General features: G+C 40.4%; 1 protein-coding gene across 2 annotated transcripts in view; it reads right to left on the reverse strand.

The window, feature by feature from the left end:
* rho-5 (rhomboid-5) overlaps positions 1 to 15,263 on the reverse strand; it is a 120,030-nt gene extending 104,767 nt beyond the window's left edge. The window contains exons 1-3 of one of the 2 annotated variants that reach the window (XM_071656861.1): positions 12,746 to 15,263; positions 6,833 to 7,016; positions 406 to 531 (exon numbers count right to left, since the gene is read on the reverse strand). In XM_071656861.1, the coding sequence (XP_071512962.1) occupies positions 406 to 531; positions 6,833 to 7,016; positions 12,746 to 13,053 (618 nt within the window). In that variant the 5' untranslated portion in view covers positions 13,054 to 15,263. The remainder of the gene's footprint in view (positions 1 to 405; positions 532 to 6,832; positions 7,017 to 12,745) is intronic. The other variant, XM_071656862.1, reaches the window with a different exon arrangement.
* Between the last annotated feature and the right edge of the window lie 3,808 nt (positions 15,264 to 19,071).

Below are 19,071 nucleotides of genomic sequence, written 5' to 3' on the forward strand. Positions count from 1 at the left end.
TGAAACTGTTTAAGTGTGCTTCCAAGAAAGGAACTCTCACTCCATCTATGATCTAATCAAGAAATATCAAAACACCTACCCTGTGATGTATGCAGCATTTTTGGCCAGTAAAGGAGGTATAATTTGCATCATATATGTAGCGTTATCAGCCAACAAGGGAATGAGATTTGCACCACACAAGGACTCAGTGAATGGGTTACGGATAAAAGAAAGGCAAGTGGTTCATTCTACCACAAACAGCCCATACAACAGAAAACTTAGCTCAGCTAATCACAAAGATAGTCTAAAAGCCTACTTATCGCAAACAGTTCTAGTATAAGCTCATTATACTGTCACTAAGTTTTAAACTAAGAAGACATAAGATTAAGACAAGATATATCTGATGAGTTCTATTTCACAACTTACAGAAACTACAAAGGAGAGGCCATCCCAGGTCATCTTGGCGACCGAGTCCTTCCCTCTCTGAGGTGGTTGCGGCCATGCTGCTCCATCTATGGAATCTAATAGACCACTGCTCCCTCCCTCCTGAAGCTATGAAAAAAATATATATATTATTAACATTATTACATCTGAACGGCTTGTGCTGAAAAAAGACTGGTGACTGGGAATGCCTGGTTTACATATGCAAGAAGGAGAGATGGTCAGTGGGCATTATTGGATTACACATTAATTGATAGGAGTAAAAAAAGAGAGACTCTTGGATGTAAATGTGCACAAAGGAGCAGCTGGTGGGATTTATGGTCACTATCTTATGGAGGCAAGGGTGAAGATTTGTGGAATCTTTTAGGAAAACAGGAAACAATATCGGTGAGAACAGAGTGGTGAAAGTGAGTGAGCTTGGAAAGGAAACTTGTGTGAAAAAGTACAAGGAGTGACTGAGTGTAGAATGGCAAAAGGTGAAAGCAAATGAAGCAAGGGGAATAGGTGACGAATGGAAGGTATTTAGGGAAGTAGTGATGGCATGTAGTGATGGGGATAGGGGAGAAAGAATACTTCCCACGTATTCCCTGCGTGTCGTAGAAGGCGACTAAAAGGGGAGGGAGCGGGGGGCTGGAAATCCTCCCCTCTTGTTTTTTTTTTTTAATTTTCCAAAAGAAGGAACAGAAAAGGGGGTCAGGTGAGGATATTCCCTCAGAGGCCCAGTCCTCTGTTCTTAACGCTACCTTGCTAACATGGGAAATGGCGAATAGTATGAAAGAAAGAAAGAAAGTGATGGCATGTGCAAGAAATGCAAAAGGCATGCAAAAGCTGGGAGATGGGCAGTTTAGAAAGGATATTAAGTGATGGGGTGAAGAAGTAAAGTTGCTAGTGAAAGAGAAAAGGGAGGCATTTGAGAAGAACTTACAGGGATGGAGTGCAAATAATTGCGTGGGGGGGGGGGGGGGGTTATAATGGAAAGCAGTGGGAGGTCAAGAGGAAGGTGCAGGGGTTGAAAAAAGAAGGCAAATGCAAGTTGCGGTGAGTGAGGGTCAATAAACTTTATGGAGAATAAAGAGATGTTTTGGAAAGTTTGTAATGTAAGAAAAACAAGAGAACAAATAGAAACACTGGTGAAGGGGGCAAAAGAAGTGTTAACAGGGAGTGATGAAGTGAAGAGGAGATGGAGTGAGTATTTTGAAGGCGGATGTAGGGTGTTCTAGTCAGGGTGGTAAGTGAAGCGAGTGAGCCATGGAAAGTACTTGGTGAGGAGAGAAGAGATGAAGAAAGCTTTACAAAGAATAAATGTGGCATGGCAGCAGGAAAGAATAGTAGTGCTGTTAAGTTTATCAAGAAACGGGTATCTCTGTTGTTGATTGGCTAGTTTTTTCAATACATGTATGGATAATGGTGAGGTGCTAGAGTACTGGTGTAATGCATGCATAGTGCTATTGTACAAAAGAAAGAAGAAGAAAGGTAATTGTTCAAATTACAGAGGTATGAGTCTGTTGAGCATATCTGGTAAGTTCTATGGAAGGGTACCAAATGAGTGAGTGAGGGCGTGAACAGAACATCAGATTGGGGAGGAGCAGTGAGGTTCTGCTTTGAAGAAAATGTATGAGAAATACTTTGAGAAAGAGACATGACAGGGTTTGACAGACATGTCTTGTGGAAGGTCCTAAGAATACAAAGTGCAGGTGGAAAGCTGCTAAAAGCAGTGACCGGTCTTCATCATGGGTGTAAGGAATGTGTAAAAGTAAGAGAGAAAAGTGAATATTTCTACATGAAAGCTGATCTGCAGCAGGGGTAAGTGATGTCACCATGGTTATCTGACTTGTTTAAGGATGGGGTAGTGAGGGAGGTAAATGCAGAAGTCTTGGAGGTGGCAAGCATGCACTCTGTAGGGGATGAGAAGGCCTGAAAAGTGAGTCAGCTGTTGCTTGCTGAAGATACAGCACTAGTGTCAAATTCCAGAGAAACTGCAAAATTAGTAACCGAGTTTGGAAGGGTGTGTGAAAGGAGGAAGTTAAGCGTAAGAGTGAATAAAAGCAAGGTTAATGGGTTTAACAGAGTTGAGGGACAAGTTAGCTGAGGTGTGAGTTTGAATGGAGAAAAATTGAAGGTGGAGTGTTTTGGTTACCTAGGAATGGACATGACAGAGAATGGAACCATGGAAGCAGAAGTAAGGGTGAGGGAGCAAAGGTCCTAGGAGCAGTGAAGAAAGTGTAGAAAGAAAGTCATCTGGGAGGACAAAAATGGGAATGTTTCAAAGTAAAGTAACCCCAACATTATTATATGGGTGCAAGGTTGTGCAGAGGAGGGTGGAGGTGTTGGAAAGGAAGTGTTTGAGGACTATATGAGGTGTGAGGTGGTTTGATTGATTAGTAAGTTATGAAAAGGTTAGAGTAAGAGAGAAGCGTGGTGAGAGAGTTGAAGAGGGTTTGCTGAAATGGTTTGGATATTTGGAGAGAATGAGAGAGGAAAGGTCAACAAGGATGATATGAGTCAGATGAAGAAGGAAAAAGGAGAATGAGTAGACTAAAGTGGAGATGGAAGGCTGGAGTAAAAGAGATTTTGAGTGATCACGGTCTGAACATAAAGAAGAGTAAAAGGCTTGCATGGGACAGAGTGAACTAGAATGATGTGGTATACAGGGGTGAAAGAGTTGAAGAGGGTTTGCTGATATGGTTTGGACATATTAAGACAATGAGAGAAGAAAGGTTAACAAAGAGGATGTATGTGTCAGAAGAGAAGGGAACAAAGGGGAAGGAGAGACCAAACTGGAGATGGAAGGCTGGAGAGAGATTTTAAGCAATCAGGGTCTGAACACACAGGAGGGTGAAAGGCATTTATGGGATATAGTGAACAGGAACGACGTGGTATACAGGGGTTGACATGTTATCAATGACCTCAACAAGGGCATATGAAGTGTCTGGGGGAAACCATAAAAAATTCGGTGGGGCTGGTTGTAGATAGGGAGCTGTGGTTCCCGTGCATTACACATGACAGCTTGAGAATGAATGAGAGCAAATGCGGCCTTCTTCATGCGTTCTTGGTGTTACCTAACTAGGGAAACGGCAATTAAGTAAGTAAAAAAAAAAAAGAGCTCAGGAAACACAATGAAAAGACAGTGCTTTTAAGTAAAAAAAAAAAAAAAAATGAGTGTTATGATAATGAGAACATTTGCAAAAAGAAACATATTAATGATGAAAATGTTTAATATACTCCTAAGAAGTGAACTTGATTACTGCTATGTTTTATGGTTACCAGTGAAACATACTGATTTACATAAGGGAGAATACAGAAGCATTTCACAATTAAGATGAATGGAGCACATGTATCATCATGAACAAATAAAAGAACTAAATCTTTACAGTTGTGAACATCGGAGGGATACAAGTAAAATATATGCCTGGCAACAAACATAGGAAATAAAGAGAAATGTTTGAACCTGAGAGCAACAAGACAAGGATGATACAAAATAACTAGGTCAAGAGTAACTCCTGGAAACACCAAAAAAGCTGAAGACAAAGATACAAAAAAGTCCAGTAACGAAGTTATAACAATCAATCAATGCAATACTGGGTGATCTCAGAAATTTGAATGGAGTACAGAAACATTCAAAACATCAGGCAAATGGTTGAAAATAATACCAAATGAACTTAGAATAGATAACTATGACAGACAAGTGGCTGCAGAAAAAAATAGTATTAAATAACAAGCAAGACAAGTGTGGGAAAAAGGCAAAGTGGTCAAGAGAAATATTTATATATTTATTATACTTTGTCGCTGTCTCCCGCGTTTGCGAGGTAGCGCAAGGAAACACGAAAGAAATGGCCCAACCCCCCCATACACATGTATATACATACGTCCACACACGCAAATATACATACCTACACAGCTTTCCATGGTTTACCCCAGACGCTTCACATGCCTTGATTCAATCCACTGACAGCACGTCAACCCCGGTATACCACATCGATCCAATTCACTCTATTCCTTGCCCTCCTTTCACCCTCCTGCATGTTCAGGCCCCAATCACACAAAATCTTTTTCACTCCATCTTTCCACCTCCAATTTGGTCTCCCTCTTCTCCTCGTTCCCTCCACCTCCGACACATATATCCTCTTGGTCAATCTTTCCTCACTCATTCTCTCCATGTGCCCAAACCACTTCAAAACACCCTCTTCTGCTCTCTCAACCACGCTCTTTTTATTTCCACACATCTCTCTTACCCTTACGTTACTCACTCAATCAAACCACCTCACACCACACATTGTCCTCAAACATCTCATTTCCAGCACATCCATCCTCCTACGCACAACTCTATCCATAGCCCATGCCTTGCAACCATACAACATTGTTGGAACCACTATTCCTTCAAACATACCCATTTTTGCTTTCCGAGATAATGTTCTCGACTTCCACACATTCTTCAAGGCCCCCAGAATTTTCGCCCCCTCCCCCACCCTATGATCCACTTCCGCTTCCATGGTTCCATCCGCTGCCAGATCCACTCCCAGATATCTAAAACACTTCACTTCCTCCAGTTTTTCTCCATTCAAACTCACCTCCCAATTGACTTGACCCTCAACCCTACTGTACCTAATAACCTTGCTCTTATTCACATTTACTCTTAACTTTCTTCTTCCACACACTTTACCAAACTCAGTCACCAGCTTCTGCAGTTTCTCACATGAATCAGCCACCAGCGCTGTATCATCAGCGAACAACAACTGACTCACTTCCCAAGCTCTCTCATCCCCAACAGACTTCATACTTGCCCCTCTTTCCAAAACTCTTGCATTTACCTCCCTAACAACCCCATCCATAAACAAATTAAACAACCATGGAGACATCACACACCCCTGCCGCAAACCTACATTCACTGAGAACCAATCACTTTTTTCCTCTCTTCCTACACGTACACATGCCTTACATCCTCGATAAAAACTTTTCACTGCTTCTAACAACTTTCCTCCCACACCATATATTCTTAATACCTTCCACAGAGCATCTCTATCAACTCTATCATATGCCTTCTCCAGATCCATAAATGCTACATACAAATCCATTTGCTTTTCTAAGTATTTCTCACATACATTCTTCAAAGCAAACACCTGATCCACACATCCTCTACCACTTCTGAAACCACACTGCTCTTCCCCAATCTGATGCTCTGTCAAGAGAAATGTCATTCATTAATAGAGAAGTCAAGTACTGAGCACACCATGCTGGCCCTAACACCATGGCAAATTTTCATTGTGGGTAACCCGTAGGGAGTAATACATCTACCATATCCATGTAATAAACACTAACATTTTACTGCTGCCTTGAAATTAATGCAATGAACATTTCATAATAGAGTAGAATTCCAGTTTGTCTACTCTGTCAAAATAAAACTTTTTAACAAGCTCACGTGCCAATGATTATAAAAGTTTTACCTGGGCCAATCAGTTTCCAGTAACACTAGTCATACCCTAAATAATCCTATCTAGCTTCAGCAAAACCAACAAAGATGAGGGATGGACCTGGGAAACACATGGAGACCAACTTGAAAAGATTGAATGAGGAATGGAGAAAAATATAGGGAGAACCTATAGAAGACTTTGGTAAGACCTGAGAAAATCTTGTTTTGTGCGTTTGTTTGTTGCTTTTCTCACAGTCAAATTATACCAACTGGAGGCCCAAAATTTTGGAATTTGGTACTTTAAAATCTGGGAAAGGCTTAAAGCTGAGTTTCAGTGCCATTTTGAGGCCACCAACAGCTGGATTTGTTTCCCCAGGCAGCACCAACAAACCCTGCTCGTAATACATTCAACAAAGGACATTAATCCATAGAATCAAAAAACCAATCTGGTACCATAACCTGAAAAACTTAAGGCAGAGAAATCACGAACTGCATATGGCCTGAAGCAATTGGGTTAATGACACCATTTCTGTAGCACTCCCTGGCTGATCAAATGTGGGTGCAAAATGAGCGAGTTGCAGCTAACCAGTTAGAAAGGCAAGAATGGGCTGGGAGAGCCAGCATTTCCTCATGAGAAAGAGAGAAAGTTAGAGGATCCTAACCACAATATTTCTAGAGAATATATCATGCTTGTTAGACAGACCTCATGCGACAGAAATTTTCATTTCTTTTAAATCTATGACAAATAAAAGGCATCTTTTATGATTACACTTTGTTAATGTCACTGAAGATACAAGTAACACTGAAGAGAAATGTACCTTACTAGGATATCCAAAATTTCAATGATATCCCTATAGCATGAATGAGAATCTTGAAAACTTTAGTGAACTATTCAACTTAACTAAGCAGTTAAAGCAACAAAAGAAAACTCATAGCTTTTCATTTGACTGCAATCTGTATTATGGAATAAACTAACCTGTAAAAGAATGTTCAATGTGTACTCACCTCTGTTAAGGCATGGAAGTCACTTGTGAAAGACTGTGTGTGGTGGGTAGTGTTGGGCTGGTCCTTGAGCTGGCCATACTTGTGGCTGGCCAGGCGTTTCCGCTTTTCCTGCCATCGCAGCCGCTGATTCGCCTCAGAAGACTCATCTAATCCAAAGAACTCCCGTGTCTCTTTTTTCACATACCTGGGGACAAGAAACCATCATCTTGAGGGAAAATCGTCTCTTCTAAAACTTACCTCAACTCAGAATACAAGATATCCTCTCCCTGAGATAAAATGAGAACAAGAAATGGCCAGCAAGAGAGCTCAACTTTTTCAAGAGAAAGGAGTCCTTTTTTCTGTTTTTGTTTGTCTGCACATGGCAAGTAGCCCAAGAGAATATCAACCTTTTGTCCTGTCAGTAAAGATATACATACATTCAATAGGAAACAATTAAAACAATGGAAGTATCACACTGCTCTGTACATCTGACAGATAAAGGCTCATCAACCATATGCCATTATAAAAAAAACTGATGGTCAACCCTTCCATCACTGGAATAACACTAAGGTCAGGTTGCCTCTTTTACTATCTCTCAACTTTGTTTTACATACCACGACACACATAAGTACATCATAAAGAACTTCAGAGCTTTTATCATGGAAGGAGAATACTCAGCAATCTCTTGTTATAAAGTCACATTCGGTGGAATATATTCATCGCTTTGATCAAAATGTTGAAAGAATTTTCTCATGATTTAACTTCTACTTTTAATGGAAAGGCTTCAAGTGCTGCAAGTTGAAGCAATTACTATACAGAGTGGTTAATCAAGAACAATCTTAGGTTCCACTGATTTCAATTTCAGAACTAATCCACAGCAACAGTGTGGATCAGATACCTGAACAAGAAAATTTTCTTATGCTTAACCTCTACTTTTTATGAAAAGGCTTCAGGATGTGCAATCCAAAGCAAATATCATACGGGGTAGTTAATCAAGAACAATCTTAGGCACCACTGATTTCAATTTAAGAACTAATCCACAGAAACAGTTTGGATCTCAGATGCCTGTAGGGTCAATGTTCAGGACTATAAACTCCAAAATACTGATATAACTTAGTGTAAAAACAGGGCATTTTGTTCATTATTTCTGACACCTGTTCCCTCTGGGCACTCCCATCAAGTGGGTGGCCAAAGCAAAAGAGCCTCGCTTATCACTGTTCTTACCTACCTCGCATACACCATTGCATGCATTTTTCCACCATTTCTCTCCCTCTCCATCACAGGTGGATTTCTCACATTAACCAATTAAGCACACTATCATACAGTATACTTTCACTTTGTTTCCTTTCAAACATCATTACTTTACTTTTACTTGCATTTACCTAAAATTGTCTGTATTTACACTCATCATAAGACACAACCTTTTGCAACTCCTCTTCACTTTCAGCAAATAACACATTATCATCAACAAATAGGACTGTCACGAACCACAATTCCTCACCACCACACTCCATCTCTGCAACCCTCTTCCACAGTTTTCCTTCATCTCTCCTATTACTCCATCCGTATATATGTTAAAAAGCCAAGGTGACATTACACAACCCTGCCTCACACCCAAATGTATACTAAAACTTTCTCTTAACTTGCCATCCACTCTTACACACACATATTTGCTCCTCTACAGAAGGCTTTTACACCATCCAACAGTTGTATCCAAACCCCACATATCCTTAACACATCCCATACAGCATTCTATTTGACTCATATCATATGCTTTCTCCACATTCATAAAAGCTACATACAGCTCTTTACCTTTAGAAAGTTAATTTTCCACATTCAGTCTCTGTAAAAAATCTGGTCCACACATCCCCTAACTTTCCTTAAAATCACCTTACTCTTCAACTATTCTACAGTCAGTCACTTCCCTCAATCTATCAATCAACATTCTTGCAGACACTCTTCCTGGTACACTTAATTACTTAGTCCCACACAACTGCGACATTTTACAATTGATTTTAGCTCATTTTCCTGCTCATGTTTCAACTGTAATACTTCTCAAAGCAGCTACTTGAGCTGTGCAGGAATGGATTAATTAATCCCTGTTAGTAATATATGTACATACACATATATGAATGGGAATCAGAGCAAGGTTATTAGGTGCAGTAGGGCTGAGGGACAAGTCAATTAGGAGGTAAGTTTGAATGGAGAAAAACTGGAGGAAGTGAAATGTTTTAGATATCTGGGAGTAGATTTGGCAGCGGATGCAATCATGAAAGTGAGTCACAGGGCTGGGGAGGGGGCGAAAGTTCTGGGAGTGTTGAAGAATGTGTGAAAGGCGAGAACATTATTTCGGAAAGCAAAAATGGGCATGTTTGAAGGTATAGTGGTTCCAACAATGTTAAATGGATGCGAGGTGTGGGCTATAGATAGGGTTGTGCGGAGGAGGGTGGATGTGTTGGAAATGAGATGTTTGAGGACAATATGTGGTGTGAGGTGGTTTGAACAAGTAATGAAAGAGTAAGAGAGATGTGTGGTAATAAAAACAGTGTGGTTGAGAGAGCAGAAGAGGGTGTACTTAAATGGTTTGGTCGCATGGAAAGAATGAGCAAGGAAAGATTGACAAAGAGGATATATGTGTCAGAGTTGGAGAGAACGAAGAGAAGTGGGAGACCATACTGGAGGTGGAAGGATGGAGTGAAAAAGATTTTGAGTGATCAGGGCCTGAACATGCAGGAGGGTGAAAGGCATTCAAGGAAGAGAGTAAATTGGAACGATGTAGTATACCAGGGTCGATGTGCTGTCAATGGATTGAATCAGGGCATGTGAAGCGTCTGGAGAAAAACCATGGAAAGTTTTGTGGGACCTGGATGTGGAAAGGCCACATTCAGTCACACACTCTCTAGCTGTCATGTGTAATGCACCGAAACCACAGCTCTCTTTCCACGTCCAAGCCCCACAAAACTTTCCATGGTTTACCCTAGATGCTTCACATGCCCTAGTTCAATCGACAGCACGTCAAGCCTAGTATAGCACATCGTTCCAATTCATTACATTCCTTGCACGCCTTTCACTCTCCTGCATGTTCAGGCCCCAATCGCTCAGTATCTTTTTCACTTCATCCTTCCACCTCCAAGTTTGGTCCCCCACCTCTTGTTCTCTCCACCTCTGACACATATATCCTCTTGGTCAATCTTTCCTCACTCATTCTCTCCATGTGACCAAACCATTTCAATACACCCTCTTCTGTTCTCTCAACCACACTCTTTTTATTACCACACATCTCTCTTACCCTTTCATTACTTAATCAAACCACTTCACATCATATATTGTCCTCAAACATCACATTACCAACACATCCACATTCCTCCGCACAACTCAATCTATAGCCCATGCCTCACAACCATATAACATTGTTGGAACCACTATTCCTTCAAACATACCCATTTTTTCACCCCCTCCCCCACCCTCTGACTCAATTCCTCTTCCATGGTTCCATCTGCTGCCAAATCCACTCCCAGATATCTAAAACACTTCACTCCCTCCAGTTTTTCTCCATTCGAACTTACCTCCCAATTGACTATTCTCTGAACTCTACTTTACCTAATAACCTTGCCCTTATTCACATTTACTCTCAACTTTCTTCTTTCACACACTTTACCAAACTCAGTCACCAGCTTCTGCAGTTTCTCACCCAAATCAGCCACCAGCGCTGTATCATCAGCGAACAACAACTGACCCACTTCCCAAGCCCTCTCATCCGCAACGGACTATATACTTGCCCCTCTCTCCAAAACTCTTGCATTCACCTCCCTAACAACCCCATCCATAAACAAATTAATCAAACATGGAGACATCACACACCCCTGCCACAAACCGACATTCATTAAGAACCAATCACTTTCCTCTCTTCCTACTCATACACATGCCTTACATCCTCGATAAAAACTTTTCACTGCTTCTAGCAACTTGCCTCCCATACCATATAGTCTTAATACCTTCCATAGAGCATCTCTATTAACTCTATCATAAGCCAGGAGTTGGTGAGAGGACAAGAGCAAAGGAAGGAGTAGCACTACCCTAGAAAGAGGAGTTGTGGGAGTATGTGGTAGAGTGTAAGAAAGTAAACTCTAGATTGATATGGGTAAAACGGAAAGAGGATGGAGAGAGATGGGTGATTATTGGTGCCTTCGCACCTGGGCATGAGAAGAAAAATCACAAGGCAAGTGTTTTGGGAGCAGCTGAGTGAGTGTGTTAGTAGTTTTGATGCATGAGACCAGGTTACAGTAATAGGTGATCTGAATGCAAAGGTGATTAATGTGGCAATTGTGGGAATAATTGGAATACATGGGGTGTTTAGTGTTGTAAATGGATATGGTGAAGAGCTTGTAGATTTGTGTGCTGAAAAAGGACTGGTGATTGGGAATACCTATTTCAAAAAGAGAGGTACACATAAGTATACATATGTAAGTAGGAGAGATGGCCAGAGAGCGTTACTGGATTACGTGTTAATTGATAGGCACATGAAAGATAGACTTTTGTATGTTAATGTGCTGAGAGGTGCAACTGGAGGGATGTCTGATCATGATCCTGTTGAGGCGAAGGTGAAGATTTGTAGAGGTTTTAAGAAAAGAAGAAAGAATGTTGGGATGAAGAGAGTGGTGAGAGTAAGTGAGCTTGGGAAGGAGATATGTGGGAAGAAGTACCAGGAGAGACTGAGTGCAAAAAGGAAAAAGGTGAGAGCAGAGGACGTAAAGGGAGTGGGAGAGGAATGGGATGTATTTGGGAAGCAGAGATGAAGCAGTTCAAAAAGGGTGTCAAAAGGAGCAAAAAGACTTACACATAATTCACAATTGAGCAGAAATGAACCTAATGGAATTCAATGAGCTAAATTTGAGCAAACAATTTAAGGAACTACAAAGAATACATTAGCTGTATTATATAATGGCCCAACAGAAAGAGTGATTGAAAGTGGAAGAAATGTAAACAATTTAGGTGTCATCATAAATGAGAAACTAGATTTCACACAGCACATTGAGAAAATAACACTATTATGTGATAAGCATTATGCTTGTAAGAATTTTTTCGAGAAATAAAAACCTACTGATGATAATGTTTAATGTATACATAAGATGCACAACTGATTCCTGCTGTCCTGTATAGTCAGCAATGAAACAAAGAGAAATAAACAAATTCAGAAACACTAAATGATCTGAATCCAACAAACCATCTTCAGGAGTACAGTGTTGTATGTAGTGTAGTATGTGCAAATGAGTACAGATAGCAAGGTAATGCCTACGGGCAGACATGCATGTAGCACTGCAAACTCAGTGGTTGTTACATGATGCTGGGGTATGTAGCTGCAGTATCCTGTCTTGGCTTGTGTTCTGGTTGTTGATTTCTTGTTGCCTTTCATTGATAATTAGTGCTTTGGCACTGTGTAGGCATCTTGTGTTTTGTTCATGGATACAAGGCTATTACAACACAAATGAGATATCTGAAGAGTATGACCACTGAATGGCCAAGGGCAAGCCTAGAAAGAGTGAGTAACCACCATCTAGCTGAAAGGATAGCAATGTGTGAGAAAAGCCAGTGTTCACTGAACTAACCATAATGTGCCTAAAGACTATCTCCCATGCTTGCACAAAAAAAAAAAAAAAAAAAAAAAAATCGGAAAGGGAGAGAGATAAAATGAAAATACAAACATGGCATGATTTCTCTTTGATGGAAAAGCTCAACAAAGTCAACCAAAGCCTAGACATGTCCATGTGTGAACCACTACTAATTCGTGTAGTTTAAGTACAGTAAAAGGGTGTACAGACTTTAGAAATAACTATCAATGCCTTTTTCTTTCCAAAGTACTGTGCTGCATATTTCGGATGATACATGAAAATATTCAAAGTAATAAAAATTATCTACTAAACTTAATATACTTACGCTTTCACTTGCTCCTTCCGAGACATGCTTCTGGAGAGGGTGTGCGGTTTTGTGGTGGCTGTGGTCATGGCAGAAGTGCTAGCAGATGTGGCTACAGGTACACTTTGAGAATGGGTAGGTTGAGTGAATGGGTGCTGGTGGGGCTGGGGATGGGATTGTGGTTGGGCATGTTGCCGAGTGACAGCAGCCGCAGCAAGAGATGGACCAAGGGTAGACGCAGGTGCACTGACAGTCCGCTGTCCCTCCGCACGACTGGCTGGCACTATCCACCTGCAACAGAAAACCCAGTTAGAAGACACTCTTAGCATACCTGCTAAAGGTAACCACTATGCAGAGTCAAGAACACTTATCTTGTAATCTTAGCATACCTAATAGATGTAACCCCTTCGTACAAATCAATACCTTCATAAATATTATATCCAATACATAGTACCCTTTCCTGAGAAGCTTTATGCTTCACATGGGCAGGAAAAAAAGAAAAAAGAAAAAAAAAAGCTTAAATACTCTACAAACATTTACCCTAATACTTATGCTTCATGTGGGCAGGGAAAAAGAAAAATCTTAATGCAATACAAACTTTTACCTTAATACTATGGCCATCAATAATTGTTTTAGTATTTCCTGTATGTTCCCAAATACAAGTTTATAAAGTATTTTGCATCATAAATGGTATCTGATGCACACTTAAAGAAAAATGAGTATGTCTAATGATTCCATGGTTCTGTTCCCTCATAATTCCACTGCCAGTTACAGTGGGTGGTGTATATGCAGAAAACCTCAACACACATTCATGTAACTTAAAAAATTGATTTGTGACGAATTAAACAAAGCTTTTTCCCCAACAAATAGTCCTTCATATCTGTTCAAATTACATACTCATTAGCACATCATATGAACCTTGTGTTCTTATCTTCCCTTACACAGAAATGTACACTCTCATTCCCTGCCATCATGCCCTAGAAAACCCCTTACCTTCAACAGGTCTTTAACTATATTCACCTATCTCACATGCAGTCTATCTCTACAATGAATATATCATACTGGGATGATGTTCCATTTGCCTGCTGCACTGAGTTAAAGAAAAAAAGATGAAATATATAAGAATGATAGGGGGTAGGGGAGAAAGAATACTTCCTATGTATTCCCTGTGTATCGTAGAAGGCAACTAAAAGGGAAGGGACCGGGGATCTGGAAATCCTCCCCTCTTGTTTTTAGTTTTCCTAAAGAAGGAACAGAAGAGGGGGCTAAGTGAGGCTATTCCCTCAAAGGCTCAGTCCTCTGTTCTTAACGCTACCTCGCCAACGTGGAGAAATGGCAAATAGCATGGAAAAAAAAATGAAATGAACAAACGTCCTTGCACAAACACAAAATCCATGAAATACTTTAAGATTTAGTGATGATCAATACAACAGCTCACAGTTTGCACTTTGGTCTATCACTGACATCCTGCATCTATACTCTTTTAAGTGACAGCAGACAGCTCCTGCAAATGGTAACACCACAAAAGAGAAGTCACCTTACACAAGATTGTATCATCATCAGAGGATGGAAAAGGATGCATCACCAAGAACCTTTTTAACCCAAAAGAGCCCACTTTATCCTGCTCCTACATGGAGTGCAGCCTAGAAACTGCAGGAGTCCCCTAAAAAGTGTCTTAGGGTTAAACATCTTTATTGCTGTTATCATAGTCTTCAGCATTACTGACTTCACTGTATTTGCTAACACTACAAGCACCCCTCAAATAGCTCGTTTTAGCAGCCTGAACCCTTGGACTGTCTGCAGTGTTCAACAACCATGTTTGACACCTATATGTCTGGGCTAACATTCCTTTTCCTTTTAATTCTTACAATTAATGTATCTTCTTCAATGGGATAAGATGATCAATCCAAAATTAAAGTGATGCAAGGAGAGTAAATAATAGAACTACCATTAAAAATCATGATCCATCACATCTTCCAATTTTTCAACATTAAAAATGAAATCACCTTGGGACCATTCATCACTCAAATGCAAGATTGCTTGCTTTACCTCTCAACATTCTTCTGCTACATACATTACTGAAAAAGCTCCCATTCTGTACATCTAACATTGTGAACTGAACAGCATCATAAACACAAGTTAACGAGGTAACTTGCATTCTGGTCCATGCATATCCCACGATAATTCCAACTGCTTTTTATCTCACACACAGCCAAATCCATTAAAACAATAATCAAACAACCCCAGTAACAAACCACAACCTGCATGCTCTTCCACTATTAAAGTAGTGTATGAAAGCTTTCACCCAAAATGTGATTTACCATGTGCAAGCACTGCTTACATCAGTTATAAAAAGTCATAACAGAAGCCACTTGTCTTTTTTGAAAACCATAATAATTCAAAAACTGCTAAAACTGAGCAATATGAAAATTTTTCAATATGTACATCAACATATCTTTCTTTCTTTCATACTATTCGCCATTTCCCGCGATAGTGAGGTAACGTTAAGAACAGAGGACTGGGCCTTTGAGGGAATATCCTCACCTGGCCCCCTTCTCAGTTCCTTCTTTTGGAAAGAAAAAGAAAAAAAAAGAAAGAAAGAGAGGGGAGGATTTCCAGCCCCCCGCTCCCTTCCCTTTTAGTCGCCTTCTACGACACACAGGGAATATGTGGGAAGTATTCTTTCTCCCCTATATATATATATATATATATATATTTTTTTTTTCTTTTTTCATACTATTTGCCATTTCCCGCGTTAGCGAGGTAGCGTTAAGAACAGAGAACTGGGCCTTAGAGGGAATATCCTCACCTGACCCCCTTCTCTGTTCCTTCTTTTGGAAAATTAAAAAAAAACAAGAAAGGGGAGGATTTCCAGCCACCCGCTCCCTCCCCTTTTAGTCGCCTTCTACGACACACAGGGAATACGTGGGAAGTATTCTTTCTCCCCTATCCCTATATATATATATATATATATATATATATATATATATATATATATATATATATATATATATACATTTATTTATTTATTATTTATTTATTCTGTTTTGCCTCTGTCCCCCACGCCAGCGCAAGGAAACTGACGAAAGAACGGCCCAACCCACCCACACACACATGTACACACATACACATCCACACATGCAAACACACACACCTATACATCTCAATGCATACACATTATTTTATTCATTATACTTTGTCGCTGTCTCCCGCGTTTGCGAGGTAGCGCAAGGAAACAGACGAAAGAAATGGCCCAACCCCCCCCATACACATGTATATACATACGTCCACACACGCAAATATACACACCTACACAGCTTTCCATGGTTTACCCCAGACGCTTCACATGCCTTGATTCAATCCACTGACAGCACGTCAACCCCGGTATACCACATCGATCCAATTCACTCTATTCCTTGCCCTCCTTTCACCCTCCTGCATGTTCAGGCCCCGATCACACAAAATCTTTTTCACTCCATCTTTCCACCTCCAATTTGGTCTCCCTCTTCTCCTCGTTCCCTCCACCTCCGACACATATATCCTCTTGGTCAATCTTTCCTCACTCATTCTCTCCATGTGCCCAAACCACTTCAAAACACCCTCTTCTGCTCTCTCAACCACGCTCTTTTTATTTCCACACATCTCTCTTACCCTTACGTTACTCACTCGATCAAACCACCTCACACCACACATTGTCCTCAAACATCTCATTTCCAGCACATCCATCCTCCTGCGCACAACTCTATCCATAGCCCACGCCTCGCAACCATACAACATTGTTGGAACCACTATTCCTTCAAACATACCCATTTTTGCTTTCCGAGATAATGTTCTCGACTTCCACACATTCTTCAAGGCCCCCAGAATTTTCGCCCCCTCCCCCACCCTATGATCCACTTCCGCTTCCATGGTTCCATCCGCTGCCAGATCCACTCCCAGATATCTAAAACACTTCACTTCCTCCAGTTTTTCTCCATTCAAACTCACCTCCCAATTGACTTGACCCTCAACCCTACTGTACCTAATAACCTTGCTCTTATTCACATTTACTCTTAACTTTCTTCTTCCACACACTTTACCAAACTCAGTCACCAGCTTCTGCAGTTTCTCACATGAATCAGCCACCAGCACTGTATCATCAGCGAACAACAACTGACTCACTTCCCAAGCTCTCTCATCCCCAACAGACTTCATACTTGCCCCTCTTTCCAAAACTCTTGCATTTACCTCCCTAACAACCCCATCCATAAACAAATTAAACAACCATGGAGACATCACACACCCCTGCCGCAAACCTACATTCACTGAGAACCAATCACTTTCCTCTCTTCCTACACGTACACATGCCTTACATCCTCGATAAAAACTTTTCACTGCTTCTAACAACTTTCCTCCCACACCATATATTCTTAATACCTTCCACAGAGCATCTCTATCAACTCTATCATAAGCCAGGAGTTGGTGAGAGGACAAGAGCAAAGGAAGGAGTAGCACTACCCTAGAAAGAGGAGTTGTGGGAGTATGTGGTAGAGTGTAAGAAAGTAAACTCTAGATTGATATGGGTAAAACGGAAAGAGGATGGAGAGAGATGGGTGATTATTGGTGCCTTCGCACCTGGGCATGAGAAGAAAAATCACAAGGCAAGTGTTTTGGGAGCAGCTGAGTGAGTGTGTTAGTAGTTTTGATGCATGAGACCAGGTTACAGTAATAGGTGATCTGAATGCAAAGGTGATTAATGTGGCAATTGTGGGAATAATTGGAATACATGGGGTGTTTAGTGTTGTAAATGGATATGGTGAAGAGCTTGTAGATTTGTGTGCTGAAAAAGGACTGGTGATTGGGAATACCTATTTCAAAAAGAGAGGTACACATAAGTATACATATGTAAGTAGGAGAGATGGCCAGAGAGCGTTACTGGATTACGTGTTAATTGATAGGCACATGAAAGATAGACTTTTGTATGTTAATGTGCTGAGAGGTGCAACTGGAGGGATGTCTGATCATGATCCTGTTGAGGCGAAGGTGAAGATTTGTAGAGGTTTTAAGAAAAGAAGAAAGAATGTTGGGATGAAGAGAGTGGTGAGAGTAAGTGAGCTTGGGAAGGAGATATGTGGGAAGAAGTACCAGGAGAGACTGAGTGCAAAAAGGAAAAAGGTGAGAGCAGAGGACGTAAAGGGAGTGGGAGAGGAATGGGATGTATTTGGGAAGCAGAGATGAAGCAGTTCAAAAAGGGTGTCAAAAGGAGCAAAAAGACTTACACATAATTCACAATTGAGCAGAAATGAACCTAATGGAATTCAATGAGCTAAATTTGAGCAAACAATTTAAGGAACTACAAAGAATACATTAGCTGTATTATATAATGGCCCAACAGAAAGAGTGATTGAAAGTGGAAGAAATGTAAACAATTTAGGTGTCATCATAAATGAGAAACTAGATTTCACACAGCACATTGAGAAAATAACACTATTATGTGATAAGCATTATGCTTGTAAGAATTTTTTCGAGAAATAAAACCTACTGATGATAATGTTTAATGTATACATAAGATGCACAACTGATTCCTGCTGTCCTGTATAGTCAGCAATGAAACAAAGAGAAATAAACAAATTCAGAAACACTAAATGATCTGAATCCAACAAACCATCTTCAGGAGTACAGTGTTGTATGTAGTGTAGTATGTGCAAATGAGTACAGATAGCAAGGTAATGCCTACGGGCAGACATGCATGTAGCACTGCAAACTCAGTGGTTGTTACATGATGCTGGGGTATGTAGCTGCAGTATCCTGTCTTGGCTTGTGTTCTGGTTGTTGATTTCTTGTTGCCTTTCATTGATAATTAGTGCTTTGGCACTGTGTAGGCATCTTGTGTTTTGTTCATGGATACAAGGCTATTACAACACAAATGAGATATCTGAAGAGTATGACCACTGAATGGCCAAGGGCAAGCCTAGAAAGAGTGAGTAACCACCATCTAGCTGAAAGGATAGCAATGTGTGAGAAAAGCCAGTGTTCACTGAACTAACCATAATGTGCCTAAAGACTATCTCCCATGCTTGCACAAAAAAAAAAAAAAAAAAAAAAAATCGGAAAGGGAGAGAGATAAAATGAAAATACAAACATGGCATGATTTCTCTTTGATGGAAAAGCTCAACAAAGTCAACCAAAGCCTAGACATGTCCATGTGTGAACCACTACTAATTCGTGTAGTTTAAGTACAGTAAAAGGGTGTACAGACTTTAGAAATAACTATCAATGCCTTTTTCTTTCCAAAGTACTGTGCTGCATATTTCGGATGATACATGAAAATATTCAAAGTAATAAAAATTATCTACTAAACTTAATAT

This window comes from Panulirus ornatus, chromosome 63 (assembly GCF_036320965.1).
Source record: "Panulirus ornatus isolate Po-2019 chromosome 63, ASM3632096v1, whole genome shotgun sequence".
In the NCBI taxonomy this organism is placed as follows: domain Eukaryota; kingdom Metazoa; phylum Arthropoda; class Malacostraca; order Decapoda; family Palinuridae; genus Panulirus; species Panulirus ornatus.